This window comes from Natator depressus, chromosome 14, assembly GCF_965152275.1.
Source record: "Natator depressus isolate rNatDep1 chromosome 14, rNatDep2.hap1, whole genome shotgun sequence".
Lineage (NCBI taxonomy): Eukaryota > Metazoa > Chordata > Testudines > Cheloniidae > Natator > Natator depressus.
Window position 1 is genome coordinate 2,032,238 of NC_134247.1, and position 19,239 is coordinate 2,051,476.

The 19,239-nt window shown below is 57.2% G+C and overlaps 1 protein-coding gene across 1 annotated transcript; it reads left to right on the forward strand.

Annotated features, from left to right (window-relative positions):
* Nucleotides 1-855: 855 nt before the first annotated feature.
* GAA (alpha glucosidase) lies at nt 856-19,230 on the forward strand. Its single transcript, XM_074972153.1, has 20 exons — nt 856-974; nt 1,588-2,232; nt 2,503-2,648; nt 3,422-3,587; nt 4,455-4,551; nt 4,898-5,017; nt 5,489-5,607; nt 5,842-5,973; nt 6,791-6,901; nt 7,376-7,489; nt 7,667-7,751; nt 8,388-8,505; nt 9,633-9,766; nt 11,458-11,609; nt 12,975-13,123; nt 13,369-13,510; nt 13,901-13,999; nt 15,680-15,844; nt 17,116-17,268; nt 18,091-19,230. The coding sequence occupies exons 2-20, from the start codon at nt 1,645-1,647 to the stop codon at nt 18,148-18,150; spliced, it is 2,850 nt and encodes a 949-aa protein (XP_074828254.1). The 5' UTR covers nt 856-974; nt 1,588-1,644; the 3' UTR covers nt 18,151-19,230.
* The last annotated feature ends 9 nt before the right edge of the window (nt 19,231-19,239 follow it).

The following is a 19,239-nucleotide window of genomic DNA, read 5'->3' on the forward strand; positions in this document are numbered from 1 at the left end:
TAATTGTGTATTGTGTTAGAACATGGGAAAGAGGTGCAAATCCACCTTTTGGGGGTTAAGTCGCAGAGTCTTCTCCATGGACAGAGAGATGGGTCCTAGAACACTTTCTGCCAAATCTAGGGAGCTCACCAGCTTTGAGCTGCATCAAAGTTGAAGATGGAATATGAATGCTTCTGGAATGGGAAGATGAGTGCAGACAGGGCCTAGAAAGACATTCCTGAATGAAGTGGAAAATCCTCTAATCTTGTTCATACTTCCCTTCTACACAGAATACTATTCTTCAGTGGATTGCCAACAGTCTTTCCAATCAGTGTGAGCACTTCACTTAAGAGCTCCAATTGCAAAAACAAATCCACATGGTTTTGTTTAGTGGTAGTGCCCCTAAATTAGGGAGTATATGACAGGGTGAAACAGTGAGGTATGGTCTCTGCTGATCAGAATAAACAGAGGGACATCAGAGGGGAAACGCACGTTTTTCTAAGCAGACTGGACTTGTGTTTAACAGCTGCTTATTTCATAACCCTGCGGAGGAGAACGAGGAAATGAACCTCCCATCTTTAGCAACTTCAGATTTCCTTTTCTTTCATTTCAGCGGGTTGCTTGGCCTCTCTGTCTTGTGTTTGTTTTACTGACTTGCTGCTGGGCTGGGAAGAAATCACTACCGCTCTGGGCCTGGTCCCCGCTTGTATCCGTGGATCATGCCCGCCACCTTTGATAACGTGCTTTTGAGCTGCGCGCGTGGGAGCGGCGACCCGGTGCAGAGAGGTCACGGGGGGTGAACTGGCTGCAATCGGCGCCAGCAGGCCGGCGGGTGCGCAGAGGGCGCAGGAGCCAGCCCGTCCCCATTGGAGCGCCGGGCTGCCACGTGACTCGTGGCCGGGGATCAGCTGACTGGCTGCTCACGTGAACGCAAGGGCGCGCCGGCCCGGAGCCCCTCGTGCCGGTGCCGCTGGGAGCGGTGGGGGCGGAGCTAGGTACGGGGCCGTGAGTGAAGGGGTCTCCTCCCCGCCCCCCCCCAGCCGCGCTTGGGGCAGGGGCTCGGGCTCGGGGGCATCTTCTCCCACCCCCCCCAGCAGAGTGTGGGGCTCGGGGCAGGGGCTCGGGGGCATCTTCTCCCACCCCCCCCCCCAGCAGAGTGTGGGGCTCGGGGCAGGGGCTCGGGGGCATCTTCTCCCCCCCCCCCAGCTGAGTGTGGGGCTCGGGGCAGGGGCTCGGGGGCATCTTCTCCCACCCCCCCCAGCAGAGTGTGGGGCTCGGGGCAGGGGCTCGGGGGCATCTTCTCCCACCCCCCCCAGCAGAGTGTGGGGCTCGGGGCAGGGGCTCGGGGGCATCTTCTCCCCCCCCCCCCAGCTGAGTGTGGGGCTCGGGGCAGGGGATCAGGGGCATCTTCTCTGCCCCCCCCCGCCGGTTGTGAGGCTCAGGGATGGGGAGGGGAGCGCCTCCACTGATCTTCCCTATCCTGCTGGGCATGGGGTGCACCTGATCCGGGGTCCCTTGGTGGGTCTTGACTGTTCTGTTCACTTGGAGGCTCCCACTCGACCTTCATGTGTAAAAACTGACCACGGGCTTCTCCCTGTCCCCATCCAGCTGGCTGCCTGGGCAGGCTCTTTGGTGCTGGAGGGGCACTTGCTCATCAGTCCCGCAATGCCCCCAGTGAGACTGAAGGAGGCTGAGAATTTTCCTGCCTGCAAGAAGGCTTCCTGCACCGTGCTGCAGATGTCTGTCACCAGCATTGCTGCTCTGCTCACAACAGTTGCCCTACACATCATATTCAGTGTCCATGAAGTCACTGTGGCTGCTATGAGCCTCAGAGACCCCCCAGGGCCAGAGACTACCTACAGATCCAGTAATGCTAATGGAGAAGGGCGGACATTGTATCAGAGGTGGGCAGGGCAACTGGAGACCCCAGGCGCTGCTGCATCAGGGCCCTTGCACTGTGACATCTCTCCAGATAGCCGGTTTGACTGTGCACCTGAGAAGCTTCTCTCCAGAGCAGAGTGTGAGGCTCGTGGCTGCTGCTACGTTCCAGTTTCCATTAAGGGCTCTGCGATTTGGCAGCCCTGGTGTTTCTTCCCGCCCAGCTACCCCAGTTACAAGATGGAGAACCTGAGTGCCACAGAGACAGGCTACGCTGCCAGCCTGACCCGTACCGTTCCCTCATTCTTCCCAGAAGACCTAATGTTTCTGCGGCTGGATGTGGTGTTTGAGACAGAGGGCAGGCTCCACTTCACGGTCAGTAGGTGCATTAGCCAGCCATAACGGGGCGCGGGCTGCAGGAGTCACTAGCCATGGTGCTGGGTGAGGGGTGCGTGCAGAACAATGAGTTTCTGCCTAGAGCCCATATGCATTACTTCCCTTGCTGAGCAGTTCTCGGAGCTGGGTTTTCTGCCCTTCAGGGTGACTGGTGACCTACAAGCCATTGTGTCAATCCCAGAGTTTACTATAATGAAAAGTCACTTGCTCCAGCCTGTACAGCTGTCTTGGTCTCTCCCTTTCTTACAGCTCAGGGATCCAGCAAACAAACGCTATGAAGTGCCACTTGAAACCCCCAAAGCAAGAGGCCAAATCGCCTCCAAACTGTACAGTGTGCAGTTCTCAGCTGATCCCTTTGGCCTGATGGTCTTCAGGGAATCCAGCGGGCAGGTTCTGTAAGTGCTTCCTCGTCCTGTAACCAAATATTCCCCTCTGACTCACCCCCTTCCGGAGCCTGGGCCCAGCCACTGCCAAAGGTGGGGATGGAGCTACAAGTGGGAAGTGTCATTACTACCCAGCTATAATCAAAGTAACCTTCTCTTCCCACCCCCCCCAGGTCCTTGGCTTTGTGTTGTCACTACCTCACTTGACTTACTCTCCCTCAAGAGACAGAAAGGCAGCTGCAGCCATACCTGCCTCTTATGCCACAGCTGCCCTGGGAAGAAGCGGTTCCACTGGAATCAGGAGCTGGCCAAGCCCACAGGGCAGTTATCTGGGTTTTGTGGACCAGGTGCCAGTATAAAGTGATGGAAGCAGAGGCAGCATCTTGCTGTCAGCGAGTTTCCTGTTTTCATGGTACCTAAATCCATAGCTCGTGTTGACCAAGGCACCAGGTGACTCAATGCCTTGCCCAGGGTGAAGCAGTCATTCTGGGCCTTAGCTGGGGTTTGGGGCCCTGGGTTCCCACTCCCTTGCTGCTCTCCTGCCCCCTGTTAGTTCACAGCTGGGGAAAAGGCTGCACTTTCTGTGATAACTAAAGCTTCCAGCTGGAATCGTGTGTGTTCTCCTTTCCCAAGTAGCTGCCATTTCTCTGGCTGAGAGGCTCCTTCCTCTGTCTGGTATCTAGTATGTGGTGGCTTGAAGAGCTGCTTCTAAGCAAGCTTTCTGAGCTCAGCGCCCCATGGCATTTGCTGTCTGCCTTCTGGGAGTCTCCATTTCTCTTTGGCAGGTTGAACACAACCGTTGCTCCCCTCTTCTTTGCTGACCAGTTCCTCCAGATCTCCACCTCCCTGCCATCCCGTTTCATCTCTGGCTTGGGGGAGCACCTGACCTCACTCGCCCTCAACATCAATTGGACCAAAGTCACCCTTTGGAATCGGGACATGGCGCCCACGGTAAGGGATAAGAGTGAAGTCCTGCTTAGTAATTACTCCGCTTCGCATGCAGGGCCTGGCAGGAAGGACGGAGGCCCATTGTGAGTGTCCCCGCGGTGTTAATATGGGCAGTTCCAGGTCTCTTGCTCTCAAATGAACGTTAAGTTTTTGAGGTTTCTCTCAAGCCTGAGCTCTCACGAGCTCTCTGGGGGAGGGCTTGGTGCCCCACCTGGCAGTGGGATGCTGGTGCTCTTGTTCCCACAGTTAGGGTTTAGGGTCCCTGGATTCAGCTCTTGGACACTCAGGAGTCTCTTTTCTCCTGCAAATGCAGGTGTGCTTGGCCCCATCAGCCTAATGCTTCTCACAGCCGGTTGGGGGCCCCGGTTCCAGTCCCTCGGGAGATCTCTCCCTGGGCAAGCTCATTTCTCTGCGCCACCTACCAGCAACCCAGGTGTGTACAATAGGGATCCAGGGGACTGTGCTGCGTGTCCAAAGCTCCCTGATCCCCACCCTGATGCCAGGGCTAAGAGCATGTTTTATAGCCAGCAGGGAGAGTTCGGGGCTGTAGGAGAATGAGCCGCGTCACCGCAGGGCGCTTGCTTGTGTTTCTATAAATCCCCATTGCTGCCTGCTATTAAAGAGCAGCAAGAATCCAAGGCAGGATGATGTGGCTGGCGCCATGGGAGTGCCCAGACTTTGTCACCACTATGTGAATGCCCAGCATGGCTGTCAAAGCAGAGGTGAGCCCCAAAAATTGGGTGTGTGAAGCTACCCAGCTTTGTACCCAGCCCTGCGCCAGCCGGGAGGATGGGCTGGCTGCTGCATTGCTTCCTGTGGACTGTGCCTTGCCCGAGTATCATTGACATGATACGCTCTACTGTACTTTAGCCGTACGTCAATCTCTATGGCTCTCACCCGTTCTACCTGGTGATGGAGGATGGCGGCTTGGCCCATGGAGTCTTCCTGCTGAACAGCAACGCGATGGGTACGTGCCTTGCTACCAGTCACTCCTGCCTTTATTGTGAACGTCTCTGGGGAAGCCGGCCAGTTAACAAGCCTTCAGAGGGGTTTGAGGTCAGCAACTTGGATTCAGGGATGCACTTCCTCCTGTGTCGGGGGTGGTGTCACTGCACCTGCCCGCGGCTAGCGCGGATGAGCAGAGACATCCAGCAGAGGCTTGTGGAAATTGCTCCACGTGTGGTTGGCTGCTGGTCTCAGCAGCTTGTGTGGTTGTAGGGGGAAGGCCCCTGTTGCTGGACGTGGCTGGGCCGAGGCTCCGGGGCTGTGTTCTCAGCCAGCTTGCTTTACCCTCGCTCCTGTTTGCCTTGCAGACGTGGTGCTGCAGCCGAGCCCAGCCCTGACTTGGAGAACAACAGGCGGCATTCTGGATTTCTACATCTTCCTGGGCCCTGACCCCAAGAGTGTGGTCCGGCAGTACCTGGATGTCATCGGTAGGGTGTTCGGAGGAGCCGCCTTCCTGCTCCTCTAGCCTCTGGGAGAGGAACTGGGCCTTGCCCGGATGCTGCTTGTGCTGGGAGCGAACAGTGGAGCTGGCTGGGCTGGGCAGCCGTTACAGGGCACGAGCGGTTTTACAGCTGGCAAACAGTTTTTCCTCCTTTGCCCAGTGCATCGGGACTGTCCGTGCTGGGGCCTCGGTTTCTAAAGCAAAGTCAGGCTCCATCCCGACTGCTGTTCTCCCGAGCACGCCGGGGAGGGCAAGGGGTCACATCATTGGCTCTGAAGGCCACTGTGTCCCTTCTGCTGCCTGCTGATTGCTGTGTGTGGAGGCAGGTGCCAGTGAGTGGCCTTCAGTCAGGACCCTGCTCTCAGGGTAGCAGGAGAGGAGGCTGCTGAGTGAATTGGGTTTAATCAGTTTCCACATCTCTGGGCTACTCTCTAATCTGCTTCCTTCTAACTTCCAGGGTACCCGTTCATGCCCCCCTACTGGGGCCTGGGATTCCACTTGTGCCGCTGGGGCTACTCCTCCACCGCTGCAACCCGGCAGGCTGTGAAGAACATGACAGCAGCCCGGTTCCCCTTGGTAGGTCTGGTTCTCTCCTGCGTCCCCCCAGAAGCAGCACCTCTTGCTATGGAGCCTTGAAATGAGCCAACCCTGAGCCAGCTCAAGGCAACCAACGCAGGTGCTGAGCCAGACAGCCAGGGGGAGGGGAGTAGGGAAACTACGCAGAGTGGCCACAGTGGGTGGGTCACCGGCCTGTGTATGGCTGGGGGTTGTCCCAGTCCCTCTCTGACACTGGGGTCTCGGCCCTTCCAGGATGTGCAATGGAACGACCTAGATTATACAGATGCCAAGAGAGACTTCACCTTCAACAAGAACAACTTTAAGGACTATCCAGACATGGTGCGGGAGTTCCACCAAAGCGGCCGGAGATACGTCATGATCGTGGTAAGTGAAGCCCTGAACGCCAGCCCCCTGTTCTCTTACCTCTGGATGGTTGGTCCCAGGACTCTGCTGTTTGCCCTTCCATGCCGTGTTCTCCATATTCCACCTTCCCCTTCAGTTGTGGGGATTTGAGAATCAAACGTGCCGCAGCCCGAGTGGTGACTTGGGTTTGGTTGCCAGGGCTCAGTCTGGTGCATCACTAACCCTAACGATTTGATGGTTGAATGCCCCTGGAGAAGGGAGCAGTGGAACCTCAGAACACGGAGTAAACTAGCTCTGAAGTACCCCTTCTTCTCCCCATGCCCTGCTGAGAGTCAGTTTCCCTTGCTGCTTGTTCTCGTCCATGGCACTGAGTGCCCTGCGGGGGGTTGGTTTTAGCTGGCAGGAGTTCGCTTTGGTTGTTGGTCTGATCCTGTTTCTGAAGACCAGGCCCAAAGTGGTCAAGGCAAGGAAAGCTGACAATGGGACTGTGGTGGTGCTTCGCTTGCAGAGAAGTTGCTGATTCGACACGTGAGTCACTTTGCAACCCTGGCAACGCAAAGAACTTGGTAACCTCCCTGAAACCTGCTGCTCAGCAGTTCCTTGTATTCACTTTGCACCACATCCTCAGGCTCAACCCTGGCCTTCTGGTGCCCAGCACCTCTCACCCTTCTCGCTGCCTTTCCCGCCCTTCGGCGCCGTGCAGTAACCAAGGGTTGGGTTCAGCCCGGGGACCTACGCGCAGGCTCTGGGGAATCGCATTCATCTCTCTCCGATAACGTGATGTTTCTCTCGTTCCCCTTCTCACTGATCAGTTCGCTGCTCACTTCTCTTCTATCAGGATCCAGCAATCAGCAGCTCTGGGCCCCCCGGCAGCTACAAACCCTACGATGACGGGCTGAAGCGAGGGGTGTTCATCCGAAATGCAACGGGGCAGCCTCTGGTTGGGAAAGTGAGTCCTAGGCCTGGAGCGGGAGATGAGTCAGTGTCGGAGCTGAAACCAGGGGGTCTCCAGGGGTGGGTGAAGATGTTAAAGCCCAGAGCCTACATCCCACTGGTGTCAAACCTCCCAGTCTGTGTTCTGGGCTGAGTGGAGCCCTGGCTACCTCCCAGTGTCCCCAGCCAAAGCAGAGACCTTGTCCCCAGGGAGGAGGAGTCTCTCTCTCACAGAACTCATGGGAAATGTCCCCTGCCATCCCTGGAGGCCCTTAACCCTGCCCCACAGCCCGTTCTGCTGTCCTTAGCATGTGCATGGGTCACTGAGGGCAGCAGCCAGCGAGTGGAGAGGGAGAGGACTGGAGGCTGTCTAGATGACCAGAGTCATGCTGGGACGTGTGGCTCCAATGACGTCCAAGTCCAGGAACATGGTGTAAGGCGGGGGTGAGTAACTGGAGCCCCCTTGGCTGCTTCTTCCTTTGCCTCCCAGGTATGGCCTGGCCCGACCGTCTTCCCAGACTTCACTAACCCAGAGACTCAGCAGTGGTGGCACGACATGGTGAAGGAGTTCCACGACCAGGTGCCCTTCGACGGCATGTGGATTGTGAGTGGCTTCCCTCTCTCTGCCCTGCTGGGACCCAAGGCACCTGGAACAGGCTGGGGATTTGGAGCTGGAGCCCTGGGGGGGTGTGGGGGTGTGGTGCTGTATCCACAATACTTCTGATTCCCTGCACATCTGCCAGCATCCTGGTCCAGAGACGAGAGTCCCTTCTCTTGCCAGGACATGAACGAGCCATCCAACTTTGTGGCGGGCTCCTTGGACGGCTGCCCAAACAACAAACTGGAAAACCCACCCTATGTGCCAGGTAAGGAACTGCAGGCAAAGAGCCTTCTGCTGCAAATGCGGGGGCAGGAGAACCAGTGGGGCAAGAGAGCTTTGAGTCCCTGCACCCCAGGAGCAGCTGGCCTTGCTATTGAACTAATGCCCTGGAGGAGTCCAAGCACGCAGCCCGCCGCTCTCCGGCGCTGCACGAAGCCTGTGTGTGAACGAGACGCAGGTGTCCATTGCAGAAGAGCAGGGAAGGAGCCGGAGGCTGCACAATGAAGCAAACCTGATTTGGGTCTTGGGGAGGCTGAGCTGGGAGACTCACAGAATCCGGGCTGGTTCCTGTTCTCTCTGCTCAGGCAGCTGGAGGCTGAGTCCAGAGACCTGGGGCAGTAATTGCAAAGGCGCCGCTGTAGCCCTAGGAGTGCTGATGTCAATTCCCCTTTCCCTGGGGTGACGTGCCCATCTGCAGGAGAATGGGACGCCAGAGACTCCTTCAGCTGCCCTCAGGAGTTGCCAGGAGCCCCTGAGGTCCCACGGCGCTGGCACCCCTGAAGCAGCATGGGGGCTGAGGACTCATGCTCAGCCCGCCAGGGTGTGTTCCCTGCAGGCCCAGCACTGCTCTCGCCAGGCTGCATGGCGCCCTGTGACTCACCCATTCCCTCTCTCCTTGCAGGTGTCATGGGGGGCACCCTGCAGGCAGGGACCATCTGTGCCTCCAGCCAGCAGTACCTGTCCTCACACTACAACCTCCATAGTCTGTACGGGCTGACCGAGGCCATAGCTTCCCACCGGTACGCCTGGCATGGACCGCAGGCTCCTGAAGAGGGGACAACACGGTGGGCGGGTGGGCGGCTGGCTCCTAGGAATCTGCTTAGTGCCGTGGGCCAGCCCTTGGGAAACCTCGGGGAGGGGGGCTCCCGGGGCTGCTGCTGCAGGGCTGACTGCAGGGGCGAGCTGACTCCAGAGGCTGTGGCAGCCCGCCGTACCTCAGCGTGTGATATGCCCCCAGCTGGCCCAGGAGAAATGCTTCACCGCAGCCCTGCGTGGGTGGCCAGATGCATTATGGGTGCTTCCCCATCCCATGGCAGTGTCCGCTGCCGGCCACTCCTGGATGCGGAAGCAGACTGTGGCCCGTTGTTCTGGCCTCGTGTGGCAGGAGGCTGGATGGGCGGAGGTATGGCAGGTCCGCAGGCCTCTGGCATCCTGGTCCGTTTACTGGGAGAGTTTCCCCCGTGTCTGAAGTCCTCGTTTTAACTGTGCAGGTTTTCTGCTGATCTGCTTCCCCCGCAGCCTGCCCTGAGATATGCCCAGGCCCCTGTGCCGCTCCTGGCGTGACAGCAGGCCCCGAAATGCCTGTGCAGTCTGAGTCGCCAGCGCTGGGGGGGCATGTTAACGGCTTCAAGCCTCTCGGGTGCTGTGGAACTCGATCTCCTGAGTCCTGAGCTGACATGCGTCCGCAGGAGCCAGCGGGCTCAGGCTGCACCCCTACGGGGCTCTGATCCTGCGCACAGGGCTGTGGACCTGTGCTCTTAAAGGCGCCTTCAGCTGAATTCCTGAGATAGGCAGAAGGGAGTGTGAAGGGCCCAGCTTGCGAAGGGCCCCCCTGGCCAGCATCCCCTGCCCCTAGTAAGGCTCCAGTGTCTTAGGCTGAGAGCTGCTAGCAAGCAGCTGCCCCGTTTGCTGGGTTCCACGTTGCTTGGGCAGGTTTATAAGAGGTGATTTCCTTGCAAGCCCTACGCAGGGCGTCTTCCTGGGGGTGTCTTGAGTTTGCTGCATTGGCAGAGGCTTGTGCTGTAGGTGGCTGAATCCCTGTTCCCCTCCGGCTGAGCAGCGCTGGGTGCTGGGAGGGGACGGATGATTGCACTGAGCTGGGGAGACTCCTGCTACTGGCCTGACTCATCTGTTTCCTTTCCCCAAGTGCGCTGGTGAGGGTGCGAGGGAAGCGCCCTTTCGTGATCTCGCGTTCAACCTTTGCGGGTCACGGCCGCTTCGCTGGCCACTGGACTGGGGATGTCCTGAGCAGCTGGGAGCAGCTGTATTACTCTATCCCAGGTACCCCCATCACTGCCGCGTTCAGACGTCCTGTGCCATAGCCCTGTCCTGATCCCCCTAGGACCCCTCCCTTCCCCGCAATGTCAGCTAACCCCCCTTGGAAGCGTCTGGGAGCCCTTGCTCCTTCTGTCCTGTGCAGTGAGCTCTGCAGTCATTTAATTGTCTTGGTGCTAGGCAACACCAATCTCTAGGTGCCTTCCTGCTGCATTTCAGGGGCAGTCATCCATGCCCAGTACACCTCCACAGGGCAACCCACCCCAAAGCATAGCCCCCCCGTGCCGCCTCCTACAATCAGCTGCCTGCCCCAGAAAGGCTGGGGGAAATGGAAGATACTTGTGGCATGCCCTGGGGCTCGGTGGATGGGGCTGTGTCAGGCCAAGAGAATAAGTGAGGCCAAGCCAAGGCCTCTTGCCGAGAGCACCCTTCGAGCAGCTCCCTCCGTTTAAACAGGGATGGGAGTGTGATGAAAGCACATGCCACAGCAGAGCTAAATGGCAGAGGTAAGTCCCAGGGGAAGCCTGTTTCCTGGAATACAGGGTGCAGACTGCACTGGGTTCATAAATCTGCACTGGTCACTGGGATTTCCTAGCACTGATCTGACCCTGATGTGGTCCCGAGAACCTCCCCTCTCTGGGGTCTGCTGCACTGGGTCATGTGCTGTCTTTACTCCTTTCCCTCCCACCCCTCGGTCAGGGGTGTTGTCCCTGGTCCATTCACTCAGCTCCCATTGAACTGGGCAGCCTGCCCCAGTGACGCATGGCAGAGCGGCAGTGGCAGGCCCTGTGGATTTGGTGCTAACGTAGCCATGGCAGAGCCCACAGAGGACTCTCACAAGCGGGATGTGTTCCCAGAGCCAAGGAGGAGATGCGGGTAAGGGGCCCTGCTATCCCAGCTCCTCCCAGGCTGTGATGTGATGTGTCCCTTTGGGGGAGAGTCACCGCAGCATGGTGGATCCCCTCTATCTTGTTCAGGGAAGGAGGATGTGGAAGGAGCTGTGTATCCCAGAGCTGGGTCAGAGAGAGGATGTGTATAATGGATGCCGTCTGGGCCTGATGTTTGCCCTGGGCATGGTGACCTGGGGCTGTGTGCAGTGAACCCAGCTGCAGGGGAATTTGCCTGATGAAAGGTTTTTCCTCTGAGGCTGCAGGGGGGAGAGGAACTACTTGATATTGCCAGTTTCTCTCCTTACTCTGGACCCTCCGATAATCCTTATCTCTCCCTCTGCCCCATGATGTGTCTCGTGCCAGAGACAGCCAGCCCAGAGACTCAGCATGTTGTCTCCCGCGGCACAGCCTTCTGCTAGAGCAGTGAGCTTGGGGCTCTGTCTGCAGCTTCTCCATCTCCTTCTCTGTCTTCCCCTCATCCCTTCCTGGGACTGCGGGTCTCTCCTCAGCAGCCCCACCATCAGACCAGCGAGACGGGCAGTTCCCACTGATGATCTTCCCTGGGTTAATAGCCTGGCAGCTGGGAGAGCTGCATGGTGGCTGAGAGCAGCCAGTTCCCACAGCTGATGTGCCACGACCACAGGTGTCATCTCTGGTTCTGTCCCACGGGCACGAGTCAGCTCCAGTCCCCCTGTGGGAAGTGGGAGAGAGGGCATTCGCACCAGTCCCCTCCAGCCTGCCCGGGATCACGGTGCTGTTCTCCATGCTTCAGAGGCTTTGTGTCCCTCCCCTGCCCCCCTTTTCCAGAGGTGCTGCTCTTCAACCTGTATGGGGTGCCGCTGGTCGGGGCGGACATCTGCGGCTTTCTGGGTGACACCTCTGAGGAGCTGTGTGTACGCTGGACCCAGCTGGGTGCCTTCTATCCCTTCATGCGGAACCACAACGACCGCGGCAACAAGGTGAGGGCAAGCAGGAGCCCAGTGCCTGTGCAGGGAGCGCCGGAGGGAATCTTATGGCCAAGCTGGACTCGTCTGGCAAAGCCCTGTTCTTCCTTCTCAGCCAGTGGTGATTCCAGAGAGCTGGAGGGATGTGACCGGGGAGGGGGACAGAACAGAGCCCTGGCAAGGTGTGTGGTGTGGGTGTGATGCTGTGTGGCCCAAAGGAGACCTGGAGGGATGGGGTACAGGTCTGTGCCCTGCGTGGCTCCTTGGCTGGATAAAGATGCCCGGAAGGGCTCCTCCACAGAGCGTTTCCATGCTAGTTTTACGGTAAATCTGGGGAAGCCGATGGGGACTGATGTTGATCTCAGGGTCCTGCTGCTGACCTGGTCACTGACGTGCTGTGACTTTTGAGGCTCTGCCCCTTGTTACCTGCGCAAAATTCTCTGTTACTCGCGCTCTCTAGGGCACCCCCCCTTACCCTTCTGTGGGCTCGGGGTGTAACCTTACACTCTAGGGCACCCCCCTTTACCCTGTTTCTAGGGCTCAGGGCATAACCTTACACACTGCAGGTTTGCAGGGTCTTTTACCAGTGACAGAGCCTTACACAATATTATTGTACTTAACCTCTCTTTATTAACAATCTCCAAAACAGACTGCACCCGCTACACGTACAATGCTCACCCCTCCCAATAAGGCAGATGAACTTTGCCCTGCTGGCCAGTCAGGATCAGGTCATCTGGGGACTCCAGCATCGCATGGTGTGGCTAGCAGGGTGCTGAGGTCTGGCAGCTCTGATCTTTGGGGCTGTGTCCTGGAGTTGGTTCCCAAAGAACTTCCTTTTGGACCCCAGTTTATATAGTGAAACTTGAGTCCTGCTTAGCTCTACCGTAACCAATCATTTTACTACAATTCTACTAACCAATCCTACCCCACCACCTTAATTAATTTACACCTAGCAAAATTAATTATGTAACAGACAGAAACAATCAAAGAAGCGGACAGAGACCATACAGACAAACCATAGATAGTGGGAACAAAACAATAAAGAAATGAGGATTTTACAACCACAGCTATTGATAGGAGCATTCTGTCTGGCAAGAAATCAATCAAACTAAGTTTTCTTTAACCACTGTAAGATCTGCTTCTCTATCTGGTGATGGTGGGTGCCATTAGGACGGGGTCTCCTTCTTAACAGCCCGATATTATGTTGTTTTAATGTAATTTAGATGGAATGTGAGGATATGACCTCCTGCTTCTCAGCTAATGGCTGCAGACAAAGGCCTTAGGCCTCACAATATGGCTACAGGAAAAGGCCTGATCCTTACAGTGGGATCTGCCTGCACCCTCCTGGTTTCTCAGCTGGACTCCTCCTCTCTCTCGTAGCCCCAGGAGCCATACGCCTTCAGCCCTGCGGCCCAGGAGGCCATGAGGAAGGCCCTCTTCCTGCGATACTCGCTGCTGCCGTATCTCTACACCCTCTTCCACAAGGCCCACTCTGCAGGGGAGACAGTAGCACGACCCCTCTTCCTGGAGTGAGCATCCTACCGGGCCCACAGCAGGGAGGATGGGTTTGTCAGGTGTCTGATCTGGGGCTGGGGGCATGGCACGGGGATTGGCACATGCCAGTATTCAGTCCAGTGCATGGGTTGGCTTAGCACAGTTGCCACCGTTCGAGTCCTCCCCCTGCCGCAGCAGGAGGTGCATGGGCAGTGGGGGGCTCTGAAGGGGCAGTGTACTCGGTGTTAGAATATATGCTTCACCCAGATCCATTCTGCAGGTTTCCCACAGACCCGAACACCCTGAGTGTTGACCACCAGTTCATGTGGGGAGCGGGGCTCCTCATCACGCCAGTGCTAGAGGCAGGGAAGACCAAAGTCAGCGGCTACTTCCCCGTAGAGACTTGGTATAACCTGATGGCAGTAAGTACACGGTACAGCCGGTGCTCTTTGGAATAATGTGGGTTCTTGGCCTAACCCCAGCAAACAGCTGGGAGTGTAGTCTGCACCATGAGCAGACAGCGAAGCACAAGTGGTGACTAACTCTGGTCTGGTCTCGTCTCCCCTTCACTCCTAAATGCACAGCTCCCCCATCGCATCCCAGCAGGTGTCTGTTAGTGTGGTTCCTGGTTGGCCTGGCTTGCTGCTGGCTTCCCAGAACCTCCGTCCCCACGCGAATGCTGGGAGTCTGGTACCTCACTGTTCAGGGCCGGGTCTCTTCATAGTGTTTGCAAGGCCTCTGATGTTTGGCTTGATTGGGCTTAGCTGATGGGCTGTGCATGGGGTGTAATGACTTCCTCTCTCTATCTTCAGGGCTCTGTCATCCACAGCAAGGGCCAGTGGGTCCTCTTACCAGCTCCACTGGACACCATTAATGTCCATGTGCGGGCAGGACACATCCTACCTCTGCAAGTGAGTCTCTTCTGTACTTGTGCCCCACGGCAATGGTTACCATTTCCCCCTCCAGCGTAATCCCGGTTCCCCCAATCCCTTCACTGAGGCACCAGCCACAGGTGGTGTGACTTCCATCACATGTTTGCACCCGTGTCTGAGGTTTTCTGGCGAAGGAGCGTGCAGTTTGGAGCATCAATCAGCTTATGAACTGCAGGGCTGGGGATGTTTGCAGAAGATGAGGGAGCTGAATAGTGTCAGAGAAAGGGCCTTACTGCTGGAGGGATTCTTATGATAAGGTTAAGAGTTAAATCTGAGGAGTCCTGCTATAATGTGAACATCCCAGCATGCAAGAAATGGAGAAAAGGGAGGAATTATTTAGTATCGTAAAGGGCAGTTTGGCGAAATTAGCCAAGGCTTCCTTGCTAAAATGAACCTTAATGAGATAGTTAAGCTTTTGCACGGCAGTCATCCTTAGGTTTCAGAGTCAACACCCTGTTGAGATGAATGGGGCAGCTAACAACTCTCAGCTGTTGTTTCAATCTGTCTTCACTCAGGCTTTCTGTTTCCCATTTTCAAAACTCTTTACAACCATGAAGGCTAGAAACATTTAACTTTGAACTGAAAGCTTAGGTTCTGGTGCTGATTCCATGGTGGCAGAATGCATAAGGCCTGAGCGTGACTGGGGCTAAGAGAGAAGGGATGGAGGACGAAAGACTGGGCATCTGCAAGAGGTTCCAGACTGGGGACAGAGTGTCCCCAGGGCTTTTCTTTGAATTGAAGGGACAGTGGGCTCTTGCCTGGGAATGCTCTTCAGCTCCATGTCACGCTGCTTGTTGGTACCCAAGTGGGGGAAATCACAGTTATTCAGGGAACCTCACACACTTGGCGATATGACACGACTACCCAGTGCCAGCTTCTAAAATGTACCCTGATGAAAGGGCCTGTTAGCTGTTTAGCCTGGTGCCAGCTCAGGGCAGAGATGCTGCTTCGTGTCAGCCATGTGACAAGCTGAAGGTTGCAGAATAAGCTGCGCAAACACAGATCTTTAGTTCCCTGCACAAGCGTGAGTTGCTAAATTGGCCGGGAATGTGATTCGATAGGTTCTTGCCACGTGGGCTGTGCCTGCTGCCCTGGGCAGGGTGTGTCTGCCTGAGGGTGAACCTGCAGCCTATCGGCCTTGCTGCGGGATTCAGCTTCTTAGCGACACCCATCCGGCCAGTGTGTCATGGTTTCAGTACTGGGTGCCCATCTGCTGGTGAGCAGCACCCCCCTTATTGGCCGTTCCCTCCATGGCGTTTCTGCCTTTGTGAGGTTGAAGCTCTGAACTCCTCCAGAGGGACAATGCCGTGGGTTCTGTAGGAGGGGATGCAGTCTGGGTGATGCCCCAAAGACCTCCTGCCTACCAAATTGCTAAGTACATTGGCCCTGATCTTCAGGACCTGCCCTGCTTGCTTAGGCTGGGAGTCCCAATGTGGCTGTTACATACAGGGGAAAGAGGGTTAGACGTTATAAACTGGGGCGGTTGCTACACTGGCCCTGTCTGGTGCGTTGGGGTCTGGCAGTGAGGGACCTCACACCTAGCAGGTGACTCGCAGGAGATGTACCGTTTATATCAGGGACCCCGCCAGCAGCTGCTTGAGGCCGTCCCTGGGAAGTACTTTGTATAAACCTCTCTGCCTGCTGGCTGCATCTCCCCAGGAGCCTGGCTTCACAACCACAGAGAGCCGAAAGAAGGGCATGACCCTGGTAGTGGCCCTGACAGTGGCTGGGGTTGCCAGAGGCGACCTGTTCTGGGATGATGGTGAGAGCCTGCTGACATTTGAGAAGGGCGACTACACTCAAATCCTCTTCCTGGCCATGAACGTGAGTCTGGTGGGGGAGGGATGCTAAGAGTGACATATGCCTGTGCTGGGGGATGCGGATGGTGCCCTGCCGCAAGCGAGAACCAGGGAGTTTTCCAGGGCCTCCTGGGGTGTACGGCAGAGGTGCGGCCTGGTGAGACTGAAGCCCCACCAGGAAGTGCTGAATCCTGAGCCTTGGCTTGCCTGCTGGGAGCTGGGCTTTCTGTACGAGTTGCTGCAGTCTAGTCTCTTGGGTAAGAGAGATACAGCTTTTGTTGCGGACAGTGGGAGCCTCCCAGCTGTACCTGGGAAGAGTGGGGGGGCCGGTTCCCGGCAGGGGCTGTCCCTTCCGAAGCACTCAGCGCAGCCAAGCAGAAGGTGGTTTCTCTCGAGTTTTCCCGGAGAGCGAGTGCCCTTGCTGGTCCCCTCTCCCCGACCCGGGTGCTGAGCCTCACTGGCTGTCCCGGCAGCGCGGCTGTTGAATGGCACCGCAGGGGCGCGGGCGCTGCCTGTCTCCTCACTCAGATGAAGGACTCTGCCGCTCCCTAATGGCTGCAGAGCCCAGAACATTCTGTGCCTGGTGGTGCTGTCTGTACCCTGCAGACTAGAAAAACCAAAGGAAGCAGCTGAGGCTGGACTCAGGTCTGGGATTTTCCCACAGCCGGGGGCAGGCTCTGTGGATGTGGCTACTTTAGACCTTGGCTTCCATTTCTGGCCAGCACCGTAGGTTAGTGAGACGCTTGGAAAGTACCTGGTGACAGAGCTTCCTTCTGCTTGGCTCGTCCCTGTGACCTGGGACGTCCCTGTCTTGGAGAACGTGGCCCCCTTCAGCAAGCCGTATAAATAGGGTATCTTGTGTACCAGGTGTCTGGCTCTGGGGCAGGGCCGCAAACAGTGTGACGGGGGTTGGGGAACAGAGCAAGGTTACCCCAGTGGGAGACATCCTGTGGTGTAGCTGCTGAGACTGTCCCTCCCTCTCAGGCCGGGTGTGGGCCTGCCTCCCTCCCCCAGGAGGGTCTGTGCCCAGGAGAAGGTGGACCCTGCTGAGTGACATAGCACAGATCCGGGCATGATCATTACGGTGCAGCTCCTCCTGCCTGACTCTCCAGGGAAATTGGCCTGGGTTTGATGTCGCACTGTCACCTGGGCAGGAGTCCCACCAGCTGTAGCGTCAGAGGGGAGGAGCAGGTGGGCTGAGGCGGGAGTCCCGGTACAAGCCAGCCTGGCTGGAGGGGGAATGTCAACTGGCTTGGAGACCTTACCTGGGGGAACAAACTCTCCCTTCGATTGCAGGGTGTGCTGCTGAGTGAGCTGGTGCGGGTGAACAGCCAGGTAGACGGGCTGTTGCTGCAGGAGGTGACAGTGCTGGGTGTCCCCAGCCCGCCCCAGAGGGTTCTAGCTAACGGCATCCCTGTCTCCAATTTCTCCTACCACGCGGACACCAAGGTAAAGACACCTGCGCTTCCTGCCTCATTGCTCTCGTGCTTATTCTGAGGGCTGCAAAATAGGCGTCTCGTTCCTGTCCTTGGAAAGGGGAGGCTCCCTGCTCTGGCAGGGGGACCCCAGGGATCACTGCCGCCAGGGAGAACAGTCACAGAGGAGCATCCTGCCCTGGCAGCTGGCGCTGGAGCTGCTGCTGTGGGGAGAGGAACAAGGAGAGAGGTCAGCCTGGATTCTGAGGGTGCAGTGGGGGAAAGTTATTTAAAAGTGGCCTGAACAGAGCTCAGGAGGATAGAACAATCCAGGGCCTCATCAGCTCTGAGTTCCTGGATTCTCCATGGAGGGGAGGGGCATGGAAAGGGTTGGAGGAGATGTGGAGACCCCAGGGAGTGTGTAGCGGAGTCGGTCTTGATGCTGTGTCGTTATTGGGGGTCAAACTTGCTGCTGCTGTTTGTGGTGGGCTGTGGGGATCCTTGTGGGGGGCCTCGAGAGCTGAGTGGGGATGAGATCAAGGGTTCTCTGGGAATCGCTCTGAAGATCTCGGCAGTGAATGAGATGCCGTCTCTAGGGCGTCTGTGTTTAACGGGGCTGGAAGTGTGCCGCAGGGAGAGTTCTGTAGAACTCTATAGGAAGATTACATCCCCTGCACCCCATAGATAGAGCATCTCCAGGCAGTGTTCGGGGTGTGCCCTCCTGTGGGGCAGAGGGTATTCACATTGCCCTGATGCAGTTGGTGCTGATGGAGAGCAGGTCCCCAGACAATCTGTTGTCACCCACCCTGCCCCCGGAGGCTGTCACTGACATGGAGCTCCCCTCTTGTCTCCTCAGATCCTGAATATCCCGCTCTCTCTCCCACTGGGGGAGCAGTTCATGGTCATCTGGTCCTGAGGCACGGTGGGACGCCTGCCTAGTTCTGCTCCTCTGCACTCTGGTGAAAGAAAGAAGTCGTCAGTCGATGCAATGCAATTGCTCCATGCTGCCTTCCCTGCAGGAGAGATTGTGTCCTGTGACCTCCAGGGGTGGAGGGAGGCGGTCTGGGGAAGCTGTGCTTTAGGAACCGAGCTGCATTTCTCGCTCAACTCCGGGGTTCTGGGGTTGAAAGTTCTTGGCTCTTGGGTGCTTAGGGGCAGGCTGTGGATCTGCAGAACCAGCCAAGAGCTCCTTGCCGCAGCTGTCCCCAGTAGTGCTGCACAGGTGTATTGGCTGCTTCTGCACTGGGGATCTGACTGAGCTGCTGATTAAGGCAATGGCCGAACTCCCATTCACTTCACTGGAGCAGGGCTGGGTCCTGGGGGGTGGGGGGGGGAACCAAACTTTTTAAATCACTTCACAAGTGGGCGGCACAGTCACTAGGGGAAGGAATCGGAGCGCTCAGTGTCTGCAAGGACAATCAGCTGCAGTTTCTAAAGCCATGAACCTTCCCAAGGCTCAGACACACTGGCCGAGGCTCCAGCTGCATTTGGCAGCGACTGTGCGTCCTGTGATGGTAGCAGAACTGGGACCCTTGTTACTATGGGACTTGCACTTTTATTTCCTGTGCCAAACGGGTGCGCAGCTTGGGGCTTGCTGGGGGCAGGTGGAGGGTCGGTCTCCTGGTCTGAAAGCAAAGGAGACATCTTGGTTTAAGGCTTGAGAGTGGCAGGGCCTGCACCCGAATGTGCTTGTGAGGATGCTTGCTGGGGTGCAGTAGTTCTCAACCTGTTCACCATTGTGGGCTGCATCCAGTACTACCTGTATGGCCCTGAGGGTGTCCCGTGGGCCGCAGGCTGAGAACCACTGCTGGGGTGAAGGGGTGGGGGGACCTGCCTTCCCCGGCTGTGTCTGTGCGTTGGGCGTGCCCTGGATGTGAGCAGTTGTCAGCCTGGCCTAGAGAAGCGCTGAGGGACGGGCTGGGGGTGGCCTCGTCACTGCAGTGGAGCTTCCCGCTCTTCTTGGGGGGTTTATTGCTAATAAAGGGCCACTGTGAATGTTCTTTTG